Below are 24,864 nucleotides of genomic sequence, written 5' to 3' on the forward strand. Positions count from 1 at the left end.
CTACCAATGAACCAAAACTAAGATACGACTATAACCACCATCTACACTCACCAAATCACTAAGAGTCTGTTTACTGAGTCTGAATCAGAGCAAAATTGATTATTTCGGTTCATTTATGATTTGGTTCTGGATATAATTAAACAAGCCAAAAAAGCAACAACAACAACAAAAAACACCCAAACTACAGGACTACATTTACATTTACAGCATTTGGCAGATGGCCTTATCCAGAGTGACTTACATTTATCTCATCTACACAACTGAGCAGTTGAGGGTTAAGGGCGCAGCATAACAGTGCTGGGTTTTGAACTCACAACCGTCCAATTGGTGGTCTAACATCTTAAGCACTGAGCTACCACTGACTAAAGCATGGACATGCCAGAAAACTGGAGTTCATAGAAGAGTGATGGAAAAGGTTCTTTGGACCGTCTTAGCCTTGTACCACAGTGTGACTGGGCAAAAACCCAAGATCCTTAGAACACCAGTCGCATTGTTATGCACGGTGGTGGTAGCATCATATTAATCCCCTCTTTATTTTGTCAATGCCTTTCATGTACACGGCCTCTTCTAGTTACGGTTGTGCCGTATTCTTTCCATTTTAATTAATTATCGAAAACATCAATTTAATTCTTTATTGGAATACGACAGTTATATTGGATTTTGTCGCCACCATCATCCAGAGAGATGAGCTCGATCATGCTCTCCTTCCTCAGGAAAAGAAGTTCCTCTCACTATTTCTGAAATAGACTTTAAGAAGAAACCTCACACGGAGTGTTCTTGCTTCCCCTCAGTGATGGCGCGTGATCAGTATCTGTCAAGTCTGTTGCTACGGATGACAAAGTTTTTCATGAATGAATATGGACTGCGATTGGCTGATGGATTAGCAGTAAAAATAGATTTTTCGTGAATACAGATATTCAGTAAACATACAGCGCTGTAAAATAATAATAATAATAATCAACTTTATTTAAATAACTTTATTAGAGAAAAACAACATACAATAAGAAGAGCAGAGTTAAAAACAGATTCACTAAATAAAAATATATGAAGCAGTAATATAGAGGAGTTCATTATAATGAATAAGCTCATTTGAACAGATGTGTTTTAATCTGGGATTGGAACTTGGAAATAGAGTCCAGCTGATGAATACGCAGTGGGAGTGAGTTCCATGGTTTGCGTGCAGAGCAACTGAAAGCTCTGGAACCTATAATGTGGAGTTTAAAAGCTGGAACAGTGGGTCGATGAGGATGGTAGAGAAGGGGCATGGGTATAAGGATGAAGAAGATCTGACAGAGCGGTAGGACGGAGCCAGATTATGAATAGCTTTGAATGTGAGCAGTAGAATTTTATGGTGAACTGGTTGTTGAACAGGAAGCCAGTGGAGCTGAATAAGCAAGGGTGTGATAAGGTCAGTGGACTTTGTGGGAGTAATAATTCTTGGAGCTGAGTTTTGAATAATTTGGAGCCGATGGTAAAGATTATCAGATACGTAGAAAAGGATGCCATTACAGAAGTCAATAAGGGGTGCTACCAGAGTATGAATAAATTCTTGAGTGCTGTGATATGAGAGGGAAGGGCAGAGTCTAGCAATATTGCGAAGGTGGAAGAAGGCAGGAGGTTATTATTGATGTGAGGAAAGAAAGAGAGTAAACTGTCAAATATGACACCAAGGCTCTTTGTTTGAGAGGAAATATTAACCGTGATGTCGTCAGTGGTAATAGGGGAGTTTGGAGAGTGAGGACTTAGAACCAATCAGAAGAACCTCACTTTTATTGCCACGAAGTTTTAATAAATTATTAGCCATCCAAGATTTGATGTCCTGAAGACAGGTAGTGAGAATGTTAAAGACTTCCATTACACCAAATTCTGAAAATAAACAGGGGAGGGGGGTCTGGGGGTGGTGTATGGTTTAGTGGAGATATAGAGCGTAACAGTGAAAATGCACTCCATGAAGGTGGAGAATATTTTAATATTAAATTTAAATAAAACAGGTTTTCTCAGCCAAAAAATACTTTTGTCCTGATACTTTTTGTCATGGCTTAAAACATTATTTTTTCTATCATGTTTTAAATACTTTGCGGGTTATTTGTACAAATGTTTAAAAAATGTCTAAACTGACTATCGCACCTTTAAGTATATTAACAAAATACAATTACTCAAGTATTTACTACCTCTGTGTTTAAGTGTGTGTGTGTGTGTGTGTGTGTGTGCTGCATGATTCATTAAATCACTGGCTGCATCCAGTCTAATTATATTGACCCCTGTCACACACTGAGTGACGTAAATCTTGGGTATAAAGCGTGTACACGTGGATGTGAGGGATGCCCTCAACGACTGAATCACATTATAAAACTTCCATCAGGCAGAAGAGCTGAAGTCCCTTCCATGCATCCATCCATCTGTCCATACATCCATCTTCTATACCGCTAATGCTTCAGGGTCATGGGGAACCTTAAGCCTATCCCAGGGCACAAGGCGGGGTACACCTTGGATGGGGTACCAATCCATCACAGGGCACAATCACATACACATTCACACACCCATTCACACACTACAGACACTTTGGACATGCCAATCAGCCTACCATGCATGTCTTTGGACTGGGGGAGGAAAGTGGAGAACCCGGGGGAAACCCCCGCAGCACGGGGAAAACACGCAAACTACACACACACAGGTCAGCGGCGGGAATCGAACTCACAACCCTGGAGCTGTGAGGCGAACTGTAAGGAATAATACTCAGGGTGGTGTTGTGAAAGAAAAATAATCGCCACGGTGCTGTGATGAAGCTGTGAGTTCTGAAATGTATCATATATACAGGTTTACTCACAAACTGCCAGCAATGCGGTAGTACTGCTGTTATAATAAATATAGAAAGTAGCTGTAGAAAATTAATCACCAGCTTCTGACCAATCAGAATCCAGAATTCAACAGTGCTGTGGTGTAAATATGAAATATAAACCATATAAATATAATTACTGTATAAACCCTATACATTGTATACGTGACTGAATTAAGGATACACAGTAAAATCCCTAGAGTTGAATTAACACCCAGAGTGTTCATTTGAGTCCAATGGATTTATATAAACACTGTAGTGTGTAAATTCAACACTCTGGGTGTTAAATCAACGCTGACGATTTTGCTGTGTACTAACCCTTCCTTACTGAAATAGCGTTAAAATCTGATTCATTTGCTTTAAATGTAATAATAATAATAATAATAATAATAATAATAATAAATGACCTCAGCAGTGTTTTCCTCCTGCATTGGTAAAGTGCCCAGTATAATCATCCAGTGTGAATCACAGCCATATAAATAAGATATAAAGGCTATGAACATGAAAGATGAGCTCTACAAATGTGGACTGTGAACTCTGTGCTGTAGGAATTGAAGCTGCTCTGATTAGTTTAGTTTCAGCAGAAGCTCTTTACGATGTGATCAGGAATGATTATCTTTTAAATCATTAAACTAAATCCAGACTAAATCTGTGGCATGCACCAAATAACACGACTCCTGAGTGGCACAACGAAGCTGCGAAATTGTCTCTGCTTTCAGGATGGGAGGGGCTTACTCTCTCTCCCCTGAACATGTACTGTAATGCGGCCCTGTGATGCAGCCCGTGTGGTTCTAGAAGCTCGTAAACCGTCCTCAGGTGGTGGCTGTAGTACAGTGTGATGGGGATCATGGGCAGAAACCCCAGGGGAAATTCCTTCAGGAAATAAACATAAATGATGGTTTATATGTATGGTGTTGTCGTGTTTATGTTTTCTACGCACCCACGGTGGAAACAAATTTCCTCTTTGAGGACAAATAAATGATCTATCTATAAATTGTCCCGCCCCATTTATCATTGTTGTCCCAAATCCAGGGAGTCGGATGTAAGTGCAGATATTCTTTAATGATAAAACAACTAAGAAAGAAACAAAAGACAGGAAAATAACCAAAACCTAGAAAAACTCAAACAAAGGACTCGACTAAGGCAAAGATAAGCAAGGCTAAGAAAGACATTTCACATATCGTGAATATATTTTTTCATATTGTAGATATAATGCATATGTATATTTAAACTGAAAATGACATGTAAATAGTGTGTGAATATTTATATAATGCCCTGTGTATGTATGTTGCCTGATAGCCCTGAATATCTGTAAAAATGTTGTTTTTTTTAAACATAAAAAGGCTAAGCAAGGCTAACTCAACATGAACACAACATAACAGGAACAACACAATGCTTGGCATCTAAAGAGGGAAAACCCAGAACTTAAATTGGGTTAGTAATTAGGGGAACACAGAACAGTTGTCAAACACCTTCATGAATTTAATATTTATATCCTGTGTTTCTATATTTCTGTAAAGCTGCTTTGGGCAAATGTCCGTTGTTAAAAGCTCTATATGAATAAAAGCGAATTGAAACACAGGACCTGAGGCAGAAAACAAACAAAGAAATTGAATAAAGTGAAGGTGCTCTCTGCTGGTCTGTGATTTCGACCCACTAATATTCCTCACAGTGGTTTGATCCACTGCCCACTATTTCAGCGCTCCGATGGACTTTGAAGGCTTTTGTGTAAGACTTCCGTTTAGCCATTCCCGGTTATTTTAGCTGGCTAGCTTATATCTACTGCACTGTCATTTAATGTCTCATATTTAACGTTAATAGTTATGGATTTTCAGGAAACTGGTACTCTGCGTGCGGTGAGAATAGTTTTCTGTACGATCTCCATCCACCCTATAAACATGAAGAAGCTCTTTCAGTTTGCGGACAGAAGCCCTACAGAGGTCTGAGGGGAGTCGTGTCAGGAGAACATTTTCACTCTTGTGGGAGTGGGGGAGCGGAGAGTGGGTTTGTTGGGGAGTACAAACTAACTGCAACTGATCCGCTACGGTGGAGTCAGAGCTTTATCAGCAGGAAACATGAGCTCTAGAGGTTTATAATATGATATAAACTCTGATCGTCCTCCTCCTCGATCTTCATGAGTTCGTCTCCTGGGGATACCAGACAATGAAACCTGCGCCGTGTTCATAAGGCTACATTCAGCTGTTTACATGATGTACGTTACGAATGAGGGGTGTGAGCGAGTTAGGATCCTATGCTTCATTAGGGGAAAACATTTTCTAATCAACAGTCCAACACGAAATGTCATTTTCCTCCTGCGTGAATCAGGAGCCAGATTTAATGAAATCACTAATCAGCGCTTCTCTCTCACAGACGCTGAGAAACACACCGAGACGACCAGCAATGTGGAGTGAAGCCTAATAAATACGGAATAGAAACTCCAATATGGAAAATGAAGTGTGTACTAATGAAAACATCTGACTGAAGTAAGATCTGAACATTGGGAAGAATCTTAGTCTGATATTTTACATAAAAATGAGTCGATCTGCAGCTGTGCTTTTCTTTTTCATTTTTGTTGCAAAGGAGATGAAGATGATAAAATAAAATTTAACAACAACAACAACAACAACAGCAACATATACGCTCCTGCATGATTAGGAATTAGTGTTAATTTACGCATGAATTATTCATTAATGCAAATGATTTGTATTGATTATTATCATGCACTTCTGAGCCCTCGGTCTGTAAATACGGGGAAAAAAAATTAAGTCTACATTTAAGTACAAGACTCCAAAAACTGAGTGACGTTTCTGTCCAATCCAAAGTCATATAAATATAGAATATTAATCCAAAATATACTGTATAATAATAATAATAATAATAATAATAATCCATACATTTTCTATACCGCTAATCCTTCAGGATCACATTATAAAACTTCCATCAGACAGAAGAGCTGAAGTCCCTTCCATCCAACCATCCATCCGTCCATCCATCCATCTTCTATACCGCTAACCCTTCAGGGTCATGGGGAACCTTAAGCCTATCCCAGGGAGCATGGGGCACAAGGCGGGGTACACCCTGGACAGGGTACCAATCCATCACAGGGCACAATCTCATACACGTTCACACACCCATTCACACACCCATTCACACACCCACTGGAAGAACATACAAAGTCCACACACACAGGATCGCAACGGGAATCTAACCCACAATCTTGGAGGAGGTGTGAGGCGAACGTTTTAACCACTAATCCACAATGCACAGCATATAATAATAATAATAATAATAATAATAATAATAATAATAGTAGTAGTAGTAATCATCATCATCATCAAGATCCTAACACTGCGTCACTGCTTAAAGGACACAATTACACTCATTTCATTTAAAGTAGAAAAATATAATAAAAGTAAAATTTATGGAAAAATGCACAAAATATAAAAAAAATCTCAGCAACGCTCTGATCTCCTACCATATCTAAATACCAAACACATTTAACCTCTTCATCACCAGGATCAGGGTTAGTTAGTGTTAATGAACGCTCTGTTTTCACTACACGCTAAGTGTTTCTACTTATTCCTCTCCTTCACCTCTGAGCTTCTAAACAGGCCACATTTTAATTCTATAATTAAGGAATAGAATGTAAAAGCTCAGAAAAGATCGAGTACCTGATAGAACTGTGTACCGGGATCACCTTAGAAATATTGAATATTCCTCTAAAACATGGAATATAAATTCAGATCCTGACATCGTGACACTGCATTAAGGACACAATAAAATCACTTCTGATTTAAATTAAGGATATAAAAGTGACGTATTGAAAAAATTAACCACCAGATGATTTGTTTTCCTGCAGGATCAAGGTTCGCTTGTGAATCGGTTGGAATTCTCTCAGATGATGCTACGGTGTAAACTTGATTCAAAATACAGAATATAAAGTGTATTATGGGATAAGGCATGTGTGTGTGTGTGTGTGTGTGTGTGTGTGAGTGTGTGTGAGAGAGAATATTCTTGCACATCTGTGCACAGCTGGAATAATCAGTGGGATAAAGGCTTACTTCTCCTGGATGGCTGTTAAAGCAGAGAGAGAGCTGATGCTGATGCTGTGATTGTTGTGATGCTGATGCTGCTGCAGGCTGCACGTGCGCAGGTGCCTTTCGTACTCCTCGTGCAAGCGAGCGTTGCGGCTGCGCAGTTCGGAGACCTGCAGCTCGAGCTCCGCGATCCGCGCCTTCTGCCGCTCAAGGAGCTCGTGCTGCGCCTCGATGATCCGGTTCAGTTCGCTCAGACACTCCGCCGCCTTGCTGGGTTTCTCAACCGAACCGGGACCGGGACTCTCCATCACTCTGCTTGGGTGCAAACTCGACCAACATTCGGGTTTATTTCCGTTAGCGCAGTCGATTCCGCAGCCGCGCTCCACCCAGTTCCGACACCGCCATACCTCTGAGTACCGGAGATACAAACTGCGCGAGCTGGAAACTTTCCTCCTCCTCCTCACCACCACACCGCAACTCCGAACACTGATCCACATGTGTGCCGAGTCACATGAACCGACTCGTTTCGACTCAGAACAGAGGCTCTAAACGGCACTCTTGTCTAAGCTGCTGGTGACGTCACCACCACATACACACCGTATTGTACAGAGCACAAACAAAATAATAAACAAAAACAATCATCAAACAAACAGCTTGATAATAATAATCATCAAATAAAACGTTAGCATATTGATTAAAACTGATAATTGTTTCTGTTATTTACATTTTTATTTTATATTCTATAATATATTCTATATTCTACTTTTTGCTGGTTATAATAATAATATTATATATATATATATATATATATATATATATATATATATATATATATATATATATATTTTTTTTTTTTTCCTTCACTGTCTGTAAACCACCTTTAGCAAACACGCTCTTCAAATATTATTTATTATAATTATTAATTTTTTAATTATTAATGCTATATAATTTTTTATTATTATTATTATTATTATTATTATTATTATTAATGATGGTATTGTTGTGGTTACTTAGACAATTGTTACTGTTGTTGTTGTATATAGTTGATGTTTTTGCTTTTCTTGTTTTTTTTTTTGTTTTTTTTAAATGTTTTTGCCTCCTAAAATCCAACCTCAGGTCCATGTCGTAGGAGGTGGTAACAACACAACACATCCTGCTAACTGTGCTGGCTAATGGGGCTCTGCTAGAAGATTCATTCGAATTGGCCTAATGGGGCTCTGCTAGAAGATTCATTCGAATTGGCAGGTTTATAAAGATTGATCATGTCTTTTTTTTCATCCAGGGAAGGAAAACATCCCCATTATCCTGACACCGTGCTGCAATACTATAAGATTTTACTCATCACTTAGCAACTCATGCTGTGTGGGTACATTTGGTTTTCATCCATATACCTCAGCTGCTATGTATGCAAGTTAGTGTGCATATTACATGGTACAACCATTCACACCTGTAGAACATTACTGTGTACTTTATAAATCGTTAACAGATTTTGTATGGAATCTAGTATCCAGAAATAAACTGCAGAGTATTTTTAAAAGTTGCCTTTTTAAATTTTGTTCCCCAACTTTTATTACAGCTTCACAGGAGAGTGTACGAAGTCATTGAAGTAAATATGCTTTTATCATAAAATACATCGGGTCCAGTGCGTCTTATTCGATTCTGAATTGCATAATTTTATTGAATGTATTAAGTGTGAGCTCTCAGCTATTCAGACCTAAACACAGATGACAAACCCATCTCCACACTGACAGAACAAAGGATTTCAAGGCTTTAAGAGTAATCTTATTCTAGGGAAATTTAATACAAGCAACACATTAATTGTGGCAAACATAACTGTGGGGGACATCACAAACATGTTTTCAGTTGGAACATTCACTAAAACCCAGCAAAAAGGTATCAGACATTTATTTTCAATTCAGGCTGGAGTTCTCCAGAGAGGTGAAGGTAACAAACATGACTTGCAGAGTATGTTCTGTAATTTTCCCTCACTTTTCCTTCTCGTATATGCCTCCTTCCTGGAAATCGTGTTCTGACTCCATCTTAGGGGCTGGACAAAACAATGATCTTGTCACGAAGCAGAGATAGGACGGATGCAAGTGCAGGATGAACAGTTGTTTATTTGAAAGAGAGACAGGCAGACAAATCCAAAACGTGATCCAAAACGTAATCCATAAACATGCAAGATGTCAGGCGATTGGCAAACAGGCATACACGGGGCAAGGCAGGAATCTAGGTCGTGATCACGGAAAACAGGGTCGATAAACAAAACAAGAAACGAACTATGACGAGGGACTGGAAGCGGATAATCCAGCGCGAACTAACTCTAAACATGGACCGTGACTATGACTACGATACGAACTAAACTAACTCTAAAGTATTAATCTTCCGCGTTGTGTGCTGGGAGGCGCGCGGTGTATATGCGGACATGATCAGCGTCTAAACCGCTAGCAGTTGAGAGCAATTCAGACCCACGTGAAATCCCAGCCAATGACAGAACAGGGAGGAGACATGACAGAAACAAACAAAACACACGTGTCCAGATGTCATTACAGTCAACAACGGAAAAGCAGGTGCTCGCGCATTCGCGCTTAGAGCACGCTGCTTCAAGGGGAATCGTGACAGATCTAAAATTTATATCCTGATAAATTACGTTACAACACACTTTTTTCCTGAGATATTACCAGTATCATTTTATTGATTTTTTAAAACATTTATTGTTGATTAATAGAAGCAGCTAATCTGATAATAACATTTCATACTGAACATTTAAAAATGTAAAATGTTACAACTTCTAGAGATTTTTAAAAATGTTTACAAATAATCTTGTAAAATAGTGTTAGTTTAATTTTTTTTTTAAAGCTATTAATATATACAGCGTGTCCCAAAAGTCTCCGTACATACTTGGAAATTACCTTTTTTTTTGTTTTAGCAAAATGTCTTCTCAAATTTTTTCATACTTATACACTTCATATATATGCAGTCTCGCTGAAGATAATAAGGCTGATGGTATGGTTCACAGGTACCATATATATATCACACGGAGCTATTAATTGCCACATGACCTGATCACGGCATGGCTATAAATAGGCATGATTTTACACAAGCTTCAGAAGCCAGTCGTGCGCGAGGGTGCTCCCATAGTGTTATGCTAAATGCAACGTGGAGTTCCCTTTGAAAGGGAACTCTCAATTATACTACAGTGCTGTTGAATTCTGGATTGTGAATGGTCAGAAGGTGTTGATTGACTTTTCTTTATGAATGCGGTCATTCTGATACGTTATTGTTTCTATAGTAACGGGTCATTCACAGGACCTCGAGGACTGGTGTTTTTCCACAGACCCTGAAAACTGCAGTCATCAAGCCACTCCTAAAAAAGAACAATCTAGACACATCACTAATGAGCAATTATAGGCCCATATCAAACCCATTCTTAATTAAAATGAATGAAAAAGCTGTTTTTCAACAGCTGAACAATTACTTAGAACTAAACGACTGTTTTGATGTCTTCCAGTCTGGGTTCCGACCAAAGTACTGAGACTGCTCTTGTTAAAGTCTTCAATGACATCCATTTAAACACAGACAGTGACAGAATTTTAGTCTTAGTATTATTGGATCTCAGTGCTGTATTTGACAAGGTCGACCACAATATATTACTAGACAGACTGAAAAACTGGGTGGAACTTTCTGGCACTGTACTAAACTGGTTTGAATCCTACTTAAGGGACAGGGACTACTTAGTGTCTATAGGCAATTACACATCTGACATTACAAAAATGACCTGTGGAGTTCCCCAAGGCTACATTTTGGGGCCTCTTTTGTTTAACATCTACATGCTTCCACTGGTTCAGATTATGAAAAACAACAAAATATGTTACTATAGTTATGTAGATGATACACAGATTTACATAACCATTTCGCCATGGAAATATGGTCCCATACAGGCGTTGAGGAACTGCATCGGACGATGTGCCAAAATTTTCTCCAATTAATCAAAGAGAAAACTGAAGTTATTGTTTTTGGAGCTAAGAAGGAGCGATTAGAGGTCAGCACTCAGCTTCAGTCTGTAATGTTGAAGACAACATACCAAGTCAGAAATCTTGGTGTAGTTATGGACTCTAACTTGACTTTCAACAGCCATATTAAGACAGTTACAAAGTCAGCCTACTACCACCTGAAAAATATTCGAAGGGTTAGAGGACTAATGTCTCAGCAAGACTTAGAAAAACTTGTCCATGCATTTGTCTTCAGTCGACTCGACTACTGTAACAGTGTCTTTATGGGTCTCAATAAGAAATCAATTAGACAGCTGCAGCCGATTCAGCTGCTCAGGTCCTCACTAAGACCAAAAAAGTGGATCATATAACTCCAGTCTTGAGGTCGTTGCACTTGCACCCTGTCTGTCAAATAATTGATTTTAAAATATTGCTGTTGGTTTATAAAGCACTGAATGGTTTGGGGCCAATATATATTTCTGATCTACTGGTACATTATGAACCATCCAGACCTCTGAGGTCGTCTGGGAAAGGTCTGCTTTCTGTTTCCAGAGTCAAAACTAAATGTGGAGAAGCAGGATTTAGCTTTTATGCTCCACATATCTGGAATAAACTCCCAGAAAACTGCAGATTTGCCGAAACTCTTAATTCTTTTAAATCAAGACTGAAGACTTTTCTTTTTGCTGATGCTTTTAATTAAATCACCAAGGTATCTTAATTAATATCTTATGCTGCATAGTAACTATTACGGACCGGGAGGTGGAAGCAGAAGCAGGTGCAGATCAGCGTCTTTATTTTTACACAGCAGACAAAACACAGGAAACGCAGTCTATACATTACACTCAGAGGTTCAAATACTCATTTAATACTGCGAAGTGCACAGCAACACAAGGGGTTTAAATAACAAACACAATCAAACTAAAACACAGACACCTGGAGTAAATCAAGACACACCCTCGAACATCAACCAATGCTTAAACAGAAGGAGGACCAAACCAAAACAAAGACACGTGTCCGTATGCCACGTTCGGTCTCGTGCACGCGCGCTCTCTACAGCCGCGTGGGCATGTCGACGCTGCAGTGCCATCTGCCGGCGGGAGCATAACAGTACCCACCTCCAACGGCAGTCCCGGGCCCCTGTATGAGCTGTCTCTCGATGCATCGGAAAACAAAGCGGCCTTCGCCGGGCAGCAGACAGGGGGAGCACCACCCCCAGTGGGGTTGAAACTCGGGGTGACACCCCCTGTGGGGCTGGAACGCTGAGCGACATCCCCAGCAGGGCTGGAACGCTGGGCGACATCCCCAGCGGAACAGCTTTCTCAGCAGGACAGGGCAGTGGGACAGCTTCCTCAGCAGGACAGGGCAGCGGGACAGCTTCCTCAGCAGGACAGGGCAGCAGGACAGCTTCCTCAGCAGAAAAGGACAGCGGAACAGCTTCCTCAGCAGGACAGGGCAGCGGGACAGCTTCCTCGGTGGGAGAGACCTCCCCGTGGGTCTCCAACTGGAGCTCTGAGGTCGCCCTGTTGACCTCAGGCAGAGGCTCCGAGGTTGCCACGTTAACCTCGGGCTGGGACTCCGGGGCTGCGACCTCCTGCTTAAACAAAAGTTTTAAAAACATGCCACAGTTCGGTCTCATGCACGCGTGCTCTCTACAGCCGCACGTGCATGTCGATGCTGCAGTGCCATCTGCCGGCGGGAGCGTAACAGTAACCTTTTTTGTTCTGTTTTAACCTGTTTACATTTTTTAGTTTTATTAGTATTTTATTAAAAATATTTTTTAAATGAACTCTTTTTTAAAAAAAAAATGCTTTGTTGCTTTTATGTGTTATGTAAAGCACTTTGAATTGCCTTGTTGTTGAAAATGTACTATACAAATAAATTTGCCTTTTTTTTTTTTAAACCTACATCATGTTATCAACCATGCTATCATCATCAACCTACAAAACGTTATTTTCTATGACAAATGTCTAACACACAGAGTTGCTTTTGTCACTCTGTTGCGTAGTGGTTAGAGTTCATGCCAGAAGGTGTGGGTTCTCTGCTGTCTTTAGGCTGGTTTAAGACAAAATAATTGCTGCATCCTCATGAAGTGATTTATAATGACAAAAGTCCAACACACAATTGGGGCTTCTGTCCCTTGTTGGTGTTGCGGTTAGAGTTCATGAGTGTCTTGTGTTTTTTTCAGGTTCTAACCCACATTTTGTCAGGTTTAAGAATAAAAAGTGGTGCTGTAAAAGTATGAAGGTGTGATGGAGGGAGTGGCGTGTGGGCCTCTGTGGCTCAGTTGGCTGAGTCGTCACTGCTGTGGAGCAGAAGGTGCTTGGATAAAAACCCAACCAGAGTGCTTGCCTGGACTTTGAGGGGTTGAGAGGTGTGGTGTGGAGGAGGAGTAGACTGTGTGTGGGTGTGTTCCTGTGGAAGTTACAGTTGCAGGTGTTGTGGGAGTGTAGGCTGGGGTATAGGTGGAGAATGAGTATTGAGGGTTGTGTGAGGGGGCAGATGAGTGGGTGTGAGCTCAGGATGCATTGGAGGATTGTGGTGTTGGTGGGTCTAGTCTCAGTGTTGGTATGTAAATGCAGTGCTGGTGAGTTGTGGATTTAAGAGGTCAGGGTAGATTTGAAGGAGGGGAGGAGGTATAGGCGGTGAGGGTAGACTTTAAGGAGGAGTGGAGGTGTAGGAGGGGAGGGTAGACCCTTGTGGTGCCTCTTGTCCTTTCAAATGCCTCCTGCCCTTAAGTGCTCATCCTGCACCCTTTCCCTTGTTGCACATCCCTCCCCTGCCCTCGCATTCACTCACACACTCTTTGTCTGACTCCAGGATGTGCACCCACCCCGACTTGCAAGTCCTCCTGAAACTTCACCTGCATCCTTCCCCTTAGTGCACATACCTCACCTGCCCTCTCTTCCACACACACTGCTAGTCTGCTTTACAGGATGTGCACCCACCCCCACAGACACAACTAGTGTGTGTTGGACTTTTGTTGTCATAAATCACTAATGAGGACGCAGCCAAAAGGCAATCTTGAACCTGCCAAAAGGCAATCCATGATTTCAGGACATACAACACTTGCACAAGTTTACTCTAACCACTACACCACAGAAGAACGAAATCAGCTCCTGTGTGTTGTACTTTTGTTGTTGTAAATAACTTCATGAAGATGCTGCAATTTTTAGTCATAAACAAACCAAAACACAGACGAGAACCCACACCTTCTGGACCACCAACACTGACACTGACACTGATACTAGCCACTACACCACAAGAACAACAAACATGGTTGAGTGTTTGTTTTTTAGACTTCATTGAAACACTTCACAATAGAACAGCACAGTTTATTCTTAAACCTGCCAAAAAAAGAGTCAGAACATGCACAAACCAAAACTCAAACACAAACTGTAACCACTACACCACAGAGGGATAGAATTAGCTAAAGTGCGTCGGACTTTTTTTCGTCATAAATCACTTCATGAGGACGCAGCCATTTTTAGTCTTAAACCAGCCAAAAGACAAAAGAGAACCCATACCTTCTGGAAACCCACCACTGGCATGAACTCTAACCACTACACCAGAGATGATCAAAAGCAACAATTGGGTGTGAATGTGTGTTTTTTGGACTTCATGAAATGCTGCATAATACAGTATCACAGTTTGTTCTTAAACTTGCCAAAATAAGGGTTAGAACCTGCACAAACCACAACAGGAACACCAACAACTACACCACAGAGGAACAAAAGAAAAACTGTTTGTTAGACTTTTGTCATCATAAATCACTTCATGAGGCCGCAGAAATTTTTAGTCTTAAACCTGTCAAAAGAAGGGTCAGAACCTGCACAAACCAAAACACAAACTCTAACCACTACAGTGCTGGGGCCCACTATGGGCCTCACGGCGTAGCTCCGTGCTGGGCCCCTGCAGTAGGTGAGCTAGGTATACCAGGTTGGTCTGTTTGAGGAAACCAACCGGGGCGTTATCCACACCAAGAGAGTGACCAACATACCCAAAGATATTCAGCTGGCCCACCGTTTTCGGGGAGAGCACGCTTAAACGACAACTCTGTCTAATATACACAAAGGCTCTTTAAAGAGCCACTTCATCGTCTCAGAAAACTGAGCAATTTTCTTTCTTCAGCTGTTTAAATATTTAGAACGTGGTACAGAGAGGAAAGGACAAATATATATATATATATATATATATATATATATATATATATATATATATATATATATATATATATATATATATATATATATATACTTTATATTTCCAGCAACATTAGAAAAATGTTTGTTATTAATTTGTGTACTTTTATGATAACTATACTGCTATGTATGTTACATAATGTTTGTTTGTTTTTATAGTTGAGCCGTTTATTGTCATTATGTCCAAACAATACAATGCACAGTAATTACGCTGATGAGCTGTGTCTGTGTAAAATAGCCCAAACCTACCTTCTGTTTCAGGCGGCGTTGTGCTGGATGGAGCGTGACTGCCCTCGTGTGTCCAAACTCGGGAACGGCAATTTTCCAGAAGGGGTATTCTGTCCTAAGTGTACATTTGTAGTTAGCCCAGAGTGGGGTAAGAAATATTCCGATATTATATATCATGCATTTAAAAAAAAATAAAATGTTTTGGTGTGCTGTCCATATACCGTCTCTCTGTCTGTCTGTCTGGCCTGCGCGCACACACACATATATAGTGAAATTGGAGCAGCGTTCAGAGTTCTAGAACTATCCTGATGATATGATTTACGGTTGTTCCCGGATGACGCCGCAAATCGCGAGTTAATAAATGTTGCGATTTCTGAGCACGCCTCTGTATTCATTTGAACGGAGTTGTATTTAATCATTGGTCTATCTAAGCTTTTCATTTGATTAGTTACTTTGTTTATCTATCATGTTTAAGAATGGACATTGTCACAAAGCAGCTGTACAGATACCTGGATATATTATTTCTATATAAACTTTAAAAAAAAAAATGTCATGAGATGAGGGTATGTTCTTTAAGAATTACAGTGTAAAAAATGTTTGAAAGACTTAATGCTGAAAGACTGTAAAATTGCGAAGGTAAAAAACTGTAAATTATAAAACATGTTAAATACTGTTAATGTAAATACAAGTAAATTTGATACTTTTTGCATTATTGCTTTGTAAAAACTGCATTATTTTACAATAAAAACCCTTAAAACAACAGTAAACTAAACAGTAAATCACTGTGTTTACTACAGATGCATGCTCTTTGAACTGTTTTTATCTCCTTGTGTTTTTTTTTTTTTTTTTTTTTTTTTTTTACAATAAATCACAACGATGTGGTCAACAAGAATATGTGTGTACCGCTCTGAAAATAAACCATTTTAGGCCTGCCCTGGTCTCTCCCATTAATTACATGATCATTTGGATTTCAATGACTCCTTTAGAGTCAGAGAGGACTTAACTTGAAGAGTGTTCATGATTATAAGTAATGATTTGTTATTACAAGTGATGACTCCAAAGTCTTTACAAATAAAAACTAATGCAGTGTTATGGAATTATGATTAAATTGATATAAAATGCAACATGAGTGACATGTTTTAATGTCCAGTCTTTATTTTATTGGCCATATGCATCACATTGCATGTATGTGGCATTGCATCATATTAATAAAATATGCTAAAAAGCATAATTTTATGTTTTGAAGCTCAGTCTTTATTTTATTTTTTATTGGCTTTTCAGTTGTCCAGTATGTGCCACAACGGTGCATAATATAAAGAAAGCATATTTTGAATGAGCATTTTAAGTTATGGCCTTTTTGTCTTGTCCAATCAGCACTCAAGACGTTGTATCACGTGCACTGGCGCATTACGCTTGATCTGGCGACTTTTCTGAAACAAACTAGCAACGCACAGAGCACGCCGAGCTGAGGGAAAAATCATTTCACACGGAGTTTGTCTGGTGAGCACAAATAAGCACATTCTGTAAAGTTAAAGTTCAATAATTGTTTTAGTTATTTGAATACAGCTTTTGTGTTGTAAACCATTTATTTTTATTTTCATAGTATAACATTTTATATTAATATCATAGTAACTCACATTACACGGACCTGTTGGCTGTCTAGATAGAACGTTTTATCCTTTTAATATATAACCTTACACATTGGAAATTAACGAATTCGCTCTGACCTTTTTATTTGAAAAGTTTGTAAAGCTACAGTTTAGCATTCTGTCGTGATGTAGCGAGGCGAGGAGAACTTCTTGTTTAAACGATATCTCGTATTGGTTATTGGTTGCGTTCAGTGTGAGTAAGTTTTGAATATGCATTAAAATGTACACTTGCTGCTTTTGTAGCGTAACAGTGCAAAGTCTGAGGGAACATGTTCTGTACTGCAGACTGTATCGCAACGAACCATTTTCTCACAATCTTTTTCCAAATACGCAGCATTTAAGAGCCATTTTTATCTGCGCCATAACAGCCCTATACGGAGCCCTCCTAGTGTCAGGTAAGAGAAAAAAAAACATCCATGTGTAAACCGTGATCTCAGATTTGTAATCCGCGCGCACCGCGTTAATATTGGACAATCGCTGCACATTCGAGCTTCTCTCTTCTATTTCTCAAGAAATAAACACAAAAAAGGGACATAATGTTTATTGTCTTAATAATGTGTATTTCGTGGACATAGAACCAATACAACTGAATATATTTTTACATTTTCTCCCGTTAAAGCCCGCGGAAGCCAAACAGTGGGAAACGCAAGTCATCAGCACTTTACAGTAATGGAGTCAGTAAGGGACCGTCTAAAACGTGCATGACCTGGGCAACTGTATAAGATTCTACTAAGTGTATAGTCGTCTACTTCACAGGATATCTAACTTATTGCAGTGTTAGGATACATTGTGGATAAAGTATGTGTTTTTTTTTATAGCATATATATTATTAATGATGTACCTTTTTATTACACGCATAAACTTATTGTGCTATATAAAACCCAGCATTAGTCTTAGCAACTATAGCAAAATGCTGTTTTTATTGCTTAAAGAATTTCTGTAAATAAATAGAAATTAAATTAAATTTTTATCATACACAGTATAGTATACTCCATTCTTCTTATCAATGACAACTCTATTTTGAAAATAATCAAGGGTTTTTTTGTTTAAAGAAGGAAAAAATAATTAAAATGCAATAACTTTGCTTATAGGAGTTACACATGTAAAACCAAATGTACTATGATGCAGATTATTATTGCTATCAAGTACAGCAAATAAAATTTGAAATCTCAGTTTTTCATAATTCCTCTTTTATTACAAGTTTAAAATAAAAACTATATTTTTATGATTTTTTTTATTTTGCAAAAGAGAAAAATAATAAAAATGCAATAACTTTGACTGGCTTGCCACCTTGCCTCAGTCACGATATTTTTGAAGGTGTGTTGTCTTATGATGTTGCTCTTTACAAAGTACTTTGTTAAGAAGAAGTGGTTCACTTACTCAATTCATAACCGTCTAATCAGGCAGTTCAAATATAATGGCTCTGATGCATTCACAAAACCTTGTGAGGTCAGTTCACATGCACGTGGACCTAAGTTGGCAGGTCAGGCCATTCAGAATTGGAATATTTCTTACGGTTTCTACCTGTTTTTACTTAGTGATAGAATGCTGGATCCTGCAGATGAGGTTTGGCAATTAACTTTACAGCTAAAGGACATCATTGAACTGAATTGTGCTCAGAAAATTTCAGTGTCACAGGTTGCTTATTTGGATGTTTTTATCGAAGAATACTTGGAATCTCGAAAAACAGTCTTTCCAGAAGTGAATTTTATAACGAAAGCATCATTACCTGCTCAATGAGACTAAAGAGAGTCAGTTAGCAACCTTCTGAAAGCAACATACTACACTCAACGCAAAGACATAAACAACAGAACAAGCATGCAATAGCAAGGAAGTTTTGTTTTGAGCATCTGATATTGTAAAAAGCTGTATGTTTATGCTTTCCAAGCATTTGGTTGATGAGTAATCCATTCTGTTCATAGAATGGTGTGCTGTCTTGTTCAGGTTACTGAATGTGTTGCTTTCTGGTAAAGATTGTAATTATTCAGAACATTTGTTCTAGTTGAAGCCAACATGGAGTACATCCTTGTACTGCTGTTTTAAGGAGATGAATATGGTTGTCCAAAGTATATATTTACTATTTTTGTGGAATTTAAATGAAAAGTGCATTTGCTTTTCATACCAGTTCTGGGTGTTCTTGTTATATTTACAAAATTTATTTTACTCAAGTACTTTTTTCTGACAACCCCAGCTGCCAGGTTTTCACCGGAAAATTTTCAAGATTTTTTTTACAGTGTACCTTCTGTTTCAGGCAGCGTTGTGCTGGATGGAGCTTGACTGTCCTCATGTGTCCACCCTCAGGGACGGCGATTTCCCAGTAGTGGTATTCTGGGTAAGTAATTTGACATGACTACTATTAATCTCTCTCCTTTTTTAACCCGTTCATGATAATTATTGTTGTAATGTAATAATGTATGTTATACATTACCTTTATCTTTGAAATTTCTAATAACATTAGAAATACATTCCTATTGTTGTCGCTGCGCCTATGTAACTTAATGCGTTCCGTAGGTGGCCTCATCTATTTCAGTCGAGAATATCAAGAAATAGTGAAGATTGCAATGTTAATAATATATTAGAGAAGAATTATTATGTTTTTTTTTCCCCTCCACAATATTTTTATTTCTCACTTCGTAACACTTTGAAATACAACCTTTTACATTCATGTACAAACATTGAAATTCTATACATCCATAAAAACTCTGCAGTTACTCTGGAAAATTAAATGTGTGTGTGTGTGTGTGTACATAATAAATATATATATATATATATATATATATATATATATATCTCAAACAAACCAACAAAAAAGAGAAAAAACACTCAGAACAAGAATGCTCCTCCTGTTTTAGCAAATAATAATCTATTCACAATTGACCTTTATAATTGTAATGAATGCAAAATGAAACTAAAATGTTGAAGTGTATATCAATTTTACAAAGTCGGAACCTGCACTGTCCACAAATATTAGTCATCCACTCCCTCATCTGTTAAATTCAAATCCTTAATACAATCAATGAAAGGGCTCCATACATATTGAAATATTTGCTTTTTAGCTTTTAATATGTAAGTTATCATTTGTAATGGAAGGCTCGACAACATTTGTCTTATCCATTGAGTAGTACTTGGTGTGTGAGTCTCTTTCCACAACAATGCGACACATTTTTTGGCATGAAGAAAGCCGAGGCCTGTAAATGCTCGCTACTTTCTACTGTGTTTCTTTGTGTTAGGGTTGGGGTTTGGGTTAGCGGTTAGGGTTAGGGTTAGGGGGTTAAAGTTAGGTTTTAGGGTTAGGGTTAGGTTTTTGAATTATTTATTTCTTAATTAAAGTCCCCTGATTTAGGTTAAATGTGCACTGGAACATCTCCATCTTCCTTCTCTTTTGTCGTTTGTAATATTCTCAGTGTTTTATTCTGTCTTTTGTGTATGAGGACTGATCTGTGTATTTATCAAAAAATGGATTTGGTTTTTAGTGGCCTATATGTCTATCCTTTTCTGATCAAAAGTCAGACTATTCAGGGTTAGGGTGAGGCTTAGGCTCAGGAATGAAATTTGAAAACGAGCAGATTGTTAGGCTTAGGGTTGGGGTCAGGCATGGGGTTGAAAGGTTAGGGTTAGGGTCAGTAGTGGGATTCAATCTGTGTATCCATTTGAACTCACTTCTTTTTCTTTGTTTACCTGTCCATGCCCTATTGGATTCCAACCCTGAAATTGTTAAATGATTTACACCGTGTTGTTTAAAATGGTTAATCAGTTTTGTATTTTTGTTGTTCTTCTTGACGTCGTGAAGGTGTTGTTTTAACCTTACTACTAGTGCGTTTTTAGTTTCCCCAACATAGCGTTTCCGGCAATATGCGCATGTTATACAGTACACTATATTGTTTGTGTTCAAGTTTAAATTTTGTGTTATGGGTGTGCCTGAAGCGTATTTTATTTTCCTATAATACACATGCCACGGAGACCGCTGCCGGAGGGTTTTTGAGCTAAATCTGGAGCGGACCAAGATGTCCTTAAGGTTTTTGTTCTTTCTATACGCTGAAATGACTTTGAATTTTTGCAAGACCGGTAGTTGGTGTTGAGTGCATTCAAAATTGTTTTTGACTTTTTTATTTAGGGCTAGTGTTTGTTGATTATAGGTAGTTATCAATGGGATGACCTGTTGGGGGCCCGGCAGCAGGGTGTCTGGAGGTGGAGTCTTTATTTCCCTCAGTGTTGTGGCTTTGATAGGTCTTAAAAATCTACGACTGTAGCCCCTATGTCTAAGGGCTTTGAACAGAACTCGAGCGGTGTCGTGGAAATCGTTCTCATCCGTACAAATGCGATAGAACCGTATCAGTTGGGACTTGACTATCCCTTTGAACGTGTGCTTCGGATGAAAACTCAATTTGTGTAGAAGACTATGTGTATCTGTATTTTTGAAGTATACTTTGGTCTTGAGTGCCCTGGACTGCTCAACAGGTTCACCCAAGAAAACCATGGTGTCTAAAAACTGGATGGATTCTCTATTAGCGTTATGTTTTATTGTGATGTTCGGATGATGTGTGTTTGCGAGTAGATCGAACTCCTCCATTCCGTGTTTCCAAACCCCAAAGATGTCATCCAGGTATCTGTAATAAACTAGGGGCTTAAATTTGCACCTGTCTAGAAGGGATGTTTCCCATTCCGCCATGTATATGTTTGCATAGGCAGGTGCAAATTTTTTGCCCATTGCTGTACCTTGAACCTGTAAGTAGAATCGTGAATCAAATTCAAAGTCATTCCGCGTTAGACCCATTTCTAAGAGTTGTAAAATGTTTGTCTGGTCTGTGCGGATCCGGGTGATTTCTGAAAGCGTTTTGGACAGCTTTTAGTCCTAAATCCGTTGATATGTTTGTGTATAAGCTGTTTGTCAATTGTGAAAAGAAATGAATCGTTTGAGATACTGATATTTTGTATTTTGGCAATGAAGTCATACGTGTCTTTTATGTAGCTGCGATGTGTTTGTGATAGCGGATTTAAGAAGCTATCGATGTATTGGGCCGTGCGGTAGGACTCACTCCCGCAGTCCGACACTATCGGGCGGCCCCTGGGGATCTCACCTGGGATGGTCCATGTTTCTGGTGCAGCATGTATTTTCAGTAATAGGTAGAATAGTCTAGGCCTGGGAACGTCTGGACCCATTAAGTAGTGTTTCTGTTTCAGATTGATGTATTTTTCTTGATGCAACCCGTTCAAGACGTTTTGTATCATTAATTTAGTCTCGGTTTGTAGTGAGTGTTCCAAAGGGATGTAATGGTCGGTGTTATTCAATTGCCTTTTAGCCTCGAACATGTATTGAGTTTTATCCAAAATGACAATACCTGACCCCTTATCCGCTGGTTTTAAAATGATGTCAGTGTTTGTTTTAAGTGAACGGATTGCCCTTTTCTGTGCGGGTGATAAATTGTCCGATGTTTTAAAGGTTCTGTTTGAGCCTATGGCTCTGTGATTGTGTTTAATCAGTCGTTGAATATGTATGTTACATGCTGCAATCAGGGGTTCCCATTTGGATGTCTCTACAAATGGGGTGGTATCGGTTTGTGTGTGGAAGTCAAAATAATTCAAGATTTTTAACTTTCTATTATGCAGATGGACATCCCTCTTAAGATCTCCAAGGTTCGACCCCCCCGGCGTCGGGATGAAGGTCAGCCCCTTCTCCAGCAGCAGCCTCTCTCCCTGTGATAAATGAAAAGTTTTTGACAGATTGAAGATATTGGAGTGCGACTGGTTGTTGCACGTCTCCGTCTTCAATAGTTTAACTGATTGCACCACCCATCGAACATGCGTTGTGCCGTCTCCGCGGTCCAGGGGATATGATCTCTCTCGACCCTGAAAAACAATCTCTTCAATTCCCACAATGGACTCCCGTGTGACACAATGTATTTATTCAATACCTCCAGATTCTGCTGCTCCTGTAGAGGTAAGGATTCTGAGAATTGAATAACCACTGTGTGGATTGTGGCATTCGGGAATATCGATTGAGCCGTTCTCCAAAGGCACTGCAGTTGTTTTATGGCCGTTTTATGTGGATGTTGTCCCCTGTTATTTAAACCCCCAGACAGGAATACCTTGTGTACCAGTGGATGTGGATTTTGTTTTTGCAGGATTTTGGCCATGTGTAGAAAATTGGCCCCCGGAAAGCTGTCGACTTGTGTGTTTGGGTTTTTGATTACAGGGATCCGACTGAGATTGGAGTCCCTGATGATTACTATGGGTTTTCGAATGTTGATGGACCAATCTATCGCTTTCCTATCGGTGTTGATATGTCGGTTTGGTTTTTTATCTAAATCGATGATATCTAAAAGCCCATCGTCTGTGGAGTCCGAGGATACTCTATCAGATTTTGCCACTGTGATATGTTCAGGAGGGGCGGATTCAGAGCGGGTTTCAGCACGAGATTCACTCCGTTCAATACCCTTTGTCATCCTTATCCTCTTTGTGTTAACAGTGGCGCCATCTGTATCGTCGTCCTCCCCCACAGGCGTGGTTGCTGGCCGGACCTGAGAGAGATCAGGTAGATTTATTTTCACCGTGACTCTATCCCGTTTAAGTTTGGGGTGTGTGTCTGGACTCACCTCTGGGGCGTGGACTTGGGCCTGGACTTTGATTTGCCTGTGTCGGTGTCCAAGTCCCGCTAACGGGGCAACAGATATGGGCGAGTTAGATTGTAAATGGTGGATCTGGATAACATTATTCAAAGTGTGCTCAATAGGTGGATTGTAAATCTGTGCCTGTGGAGAACCGGCCCTTTGAAGGGCAGTGGCGTGTGAAATTGGGCCCGATTTATGTGAAGAAGCTGATTGTTTGTGTTGTATGTTATCTTTACAGAACTCTAGCACGCTGTCTGTCAGTTTTTGTTTAAACCTATGTCTGGCCCATTTCACCGCCACTGTCTATTCCAATTCCCCGAAAATCTGTATGTCATCCATAAGGTTATGTGTAACTTGTGTGTAATGTTCCTGTAAGATGAGCATGTTATTGTTCATCCATGTGAGTGTGTTTTGCTTGATTTTTTTGTGTGGTTGTGTCATTAGGTGATGCTGGTTTTATGAATTGTGTGAGTTTATTGACCTGTCTGTACATACCAGCCGGATGGTTGTTTGTGTGCAGGGAGTGTTCCACTATCTGCATGTGGTGTGTGGCTTGTATTAACTTGAAGTATGTTTTTGTCAGTGTTTTATCAAATGTGTTGTGTTTGCTTGGTGATGCTTGTGTTTGTGTATTTTCCCCTTCCCCAATTTGCTCATGGTCTCCTAAAACAGCAAATCTATTGTGCCACGCCTTCATTTTGTACCTTTCCGGTGAGCAGACTTCAACAGTGTCTGGTGAAAACAACAATCATCAACCACATCACCATAACATAGACCGCTCTTACCCTACCATCTGTTCGTCAGTCCTCAATTGAGTGTTGTCCTTGGTTCTTATCCGGACGATCTTCCTTTGATCCAGGATTCTTTTTTGGACCGTTGGTGTTTGTGGGCGGAGTCTCTCAAGCCGTTTTCAGAGGATACAGGGAGGATAGGAAGGAAGAGAAGGGGAAGAAAGAAACAAAAAGAAAAAAAGGAAAAAAAGGAAAAGAAAGAAAAGGAAGGGGGGATAAAGAGTTCAAGCCTTCTCACTTCCTTCAGAAAATTCACCGTCCAGTTTCTTTATCTTCCCGAGGGTTTCCTGATTACCTCCTGGTCTTTCGTTTCCTCGTCGACTCGGCTGGTCTGTGGCTTGATGTCCTTGACACTGTTGCGTTCCTTTCCCGGTTTCGCTTAAAAGTTTAAACCCTATTCAATTTTTCTTGTTTAAAAACAAAGTTTTTGTAATAATATAATAAAAGGCTAGAAAAAGAGAAAAAAACTGTTAGGAGGTTCCTTCAGTAAAATCCTAACGTTTCACATCCAAGATGCTTCTTCA

The 24,864-nt window shown here is 39.4% G+C and overlaps 1 protein-coding gene and 1 long non-coding RNA gene across 3 annotated transcripts in view; one reads left to right on the forward strand and one right to left on the reverse strand.

The window, feature by feature from the left end:
• Nucleotides 1-6,893: 6,893 nt before the first annotated feature.
• Nucleotides 6,894-7,325, reverse strand: LOC124628957 (uncharacterized). The gene has a single exon (XM_047160417.2). It carries the CDS (start codon nt 7,179-7,181, stop codon nt 6,894-6,896), a length of 288 nt encoding a protein of 95 aa, XP_047016373.2. The 5' UTR covers nt 7,182-7,325.
• A 9,382-nt stretch (nt 7,326-16,707) lies between these two features.
• The window catches only part of LOC108275569 (uncharacterized), an 8,985-nt gene continuing 828 nt past the window's right edge, over nt 16,708-24,864 (forward strand). Inside the window, exons 1-4 of one of the 2 annotated variants that reach the window (XR_006983769.2) lie at nt 16,730-16,792; nt 17,276-17,336; nt 19,193-19,273; nt 22,549-24,864. The exon at nt 22,549-24,864 is cut by the window's right edge and continues 828 nt beyond it. This is a non-coding gene — a long non-coding RNA (uncharacterized LOC108275569). Of the gene's footprint in view, nt 16,793-17,275; nt 17,337-19,192; nt 19,274-22,548 lie in introns of both variants that reach the window. The other variant, XR_006983770.2, reaches the window with a different exon arrangement.

Source organism: Ictalurus punctatus, chromosome 15 (assembly GCF_001660625.3).
Source record: "Ictalurus punctatus breed USDA103 chromosome 15, Coco_2.0, whole genome shotgun sequence".
NCBI classification, from domain to species: Eukaryota; Metazoa; Chordata; class Actinopteri; order Siluriformes; family Ictaluridae; genus Ictalurus; species Ictalurus punctatus.

Coding starts and splice junctions, on each gene's coding strand:
- LOC124628957 (XM_047160417.2), bottom strand. CDS start 7,181: ATGGAGAGTCCCGGTCCCGGTTCGGTTGAGAAACCCAGCAAGGCGGCG.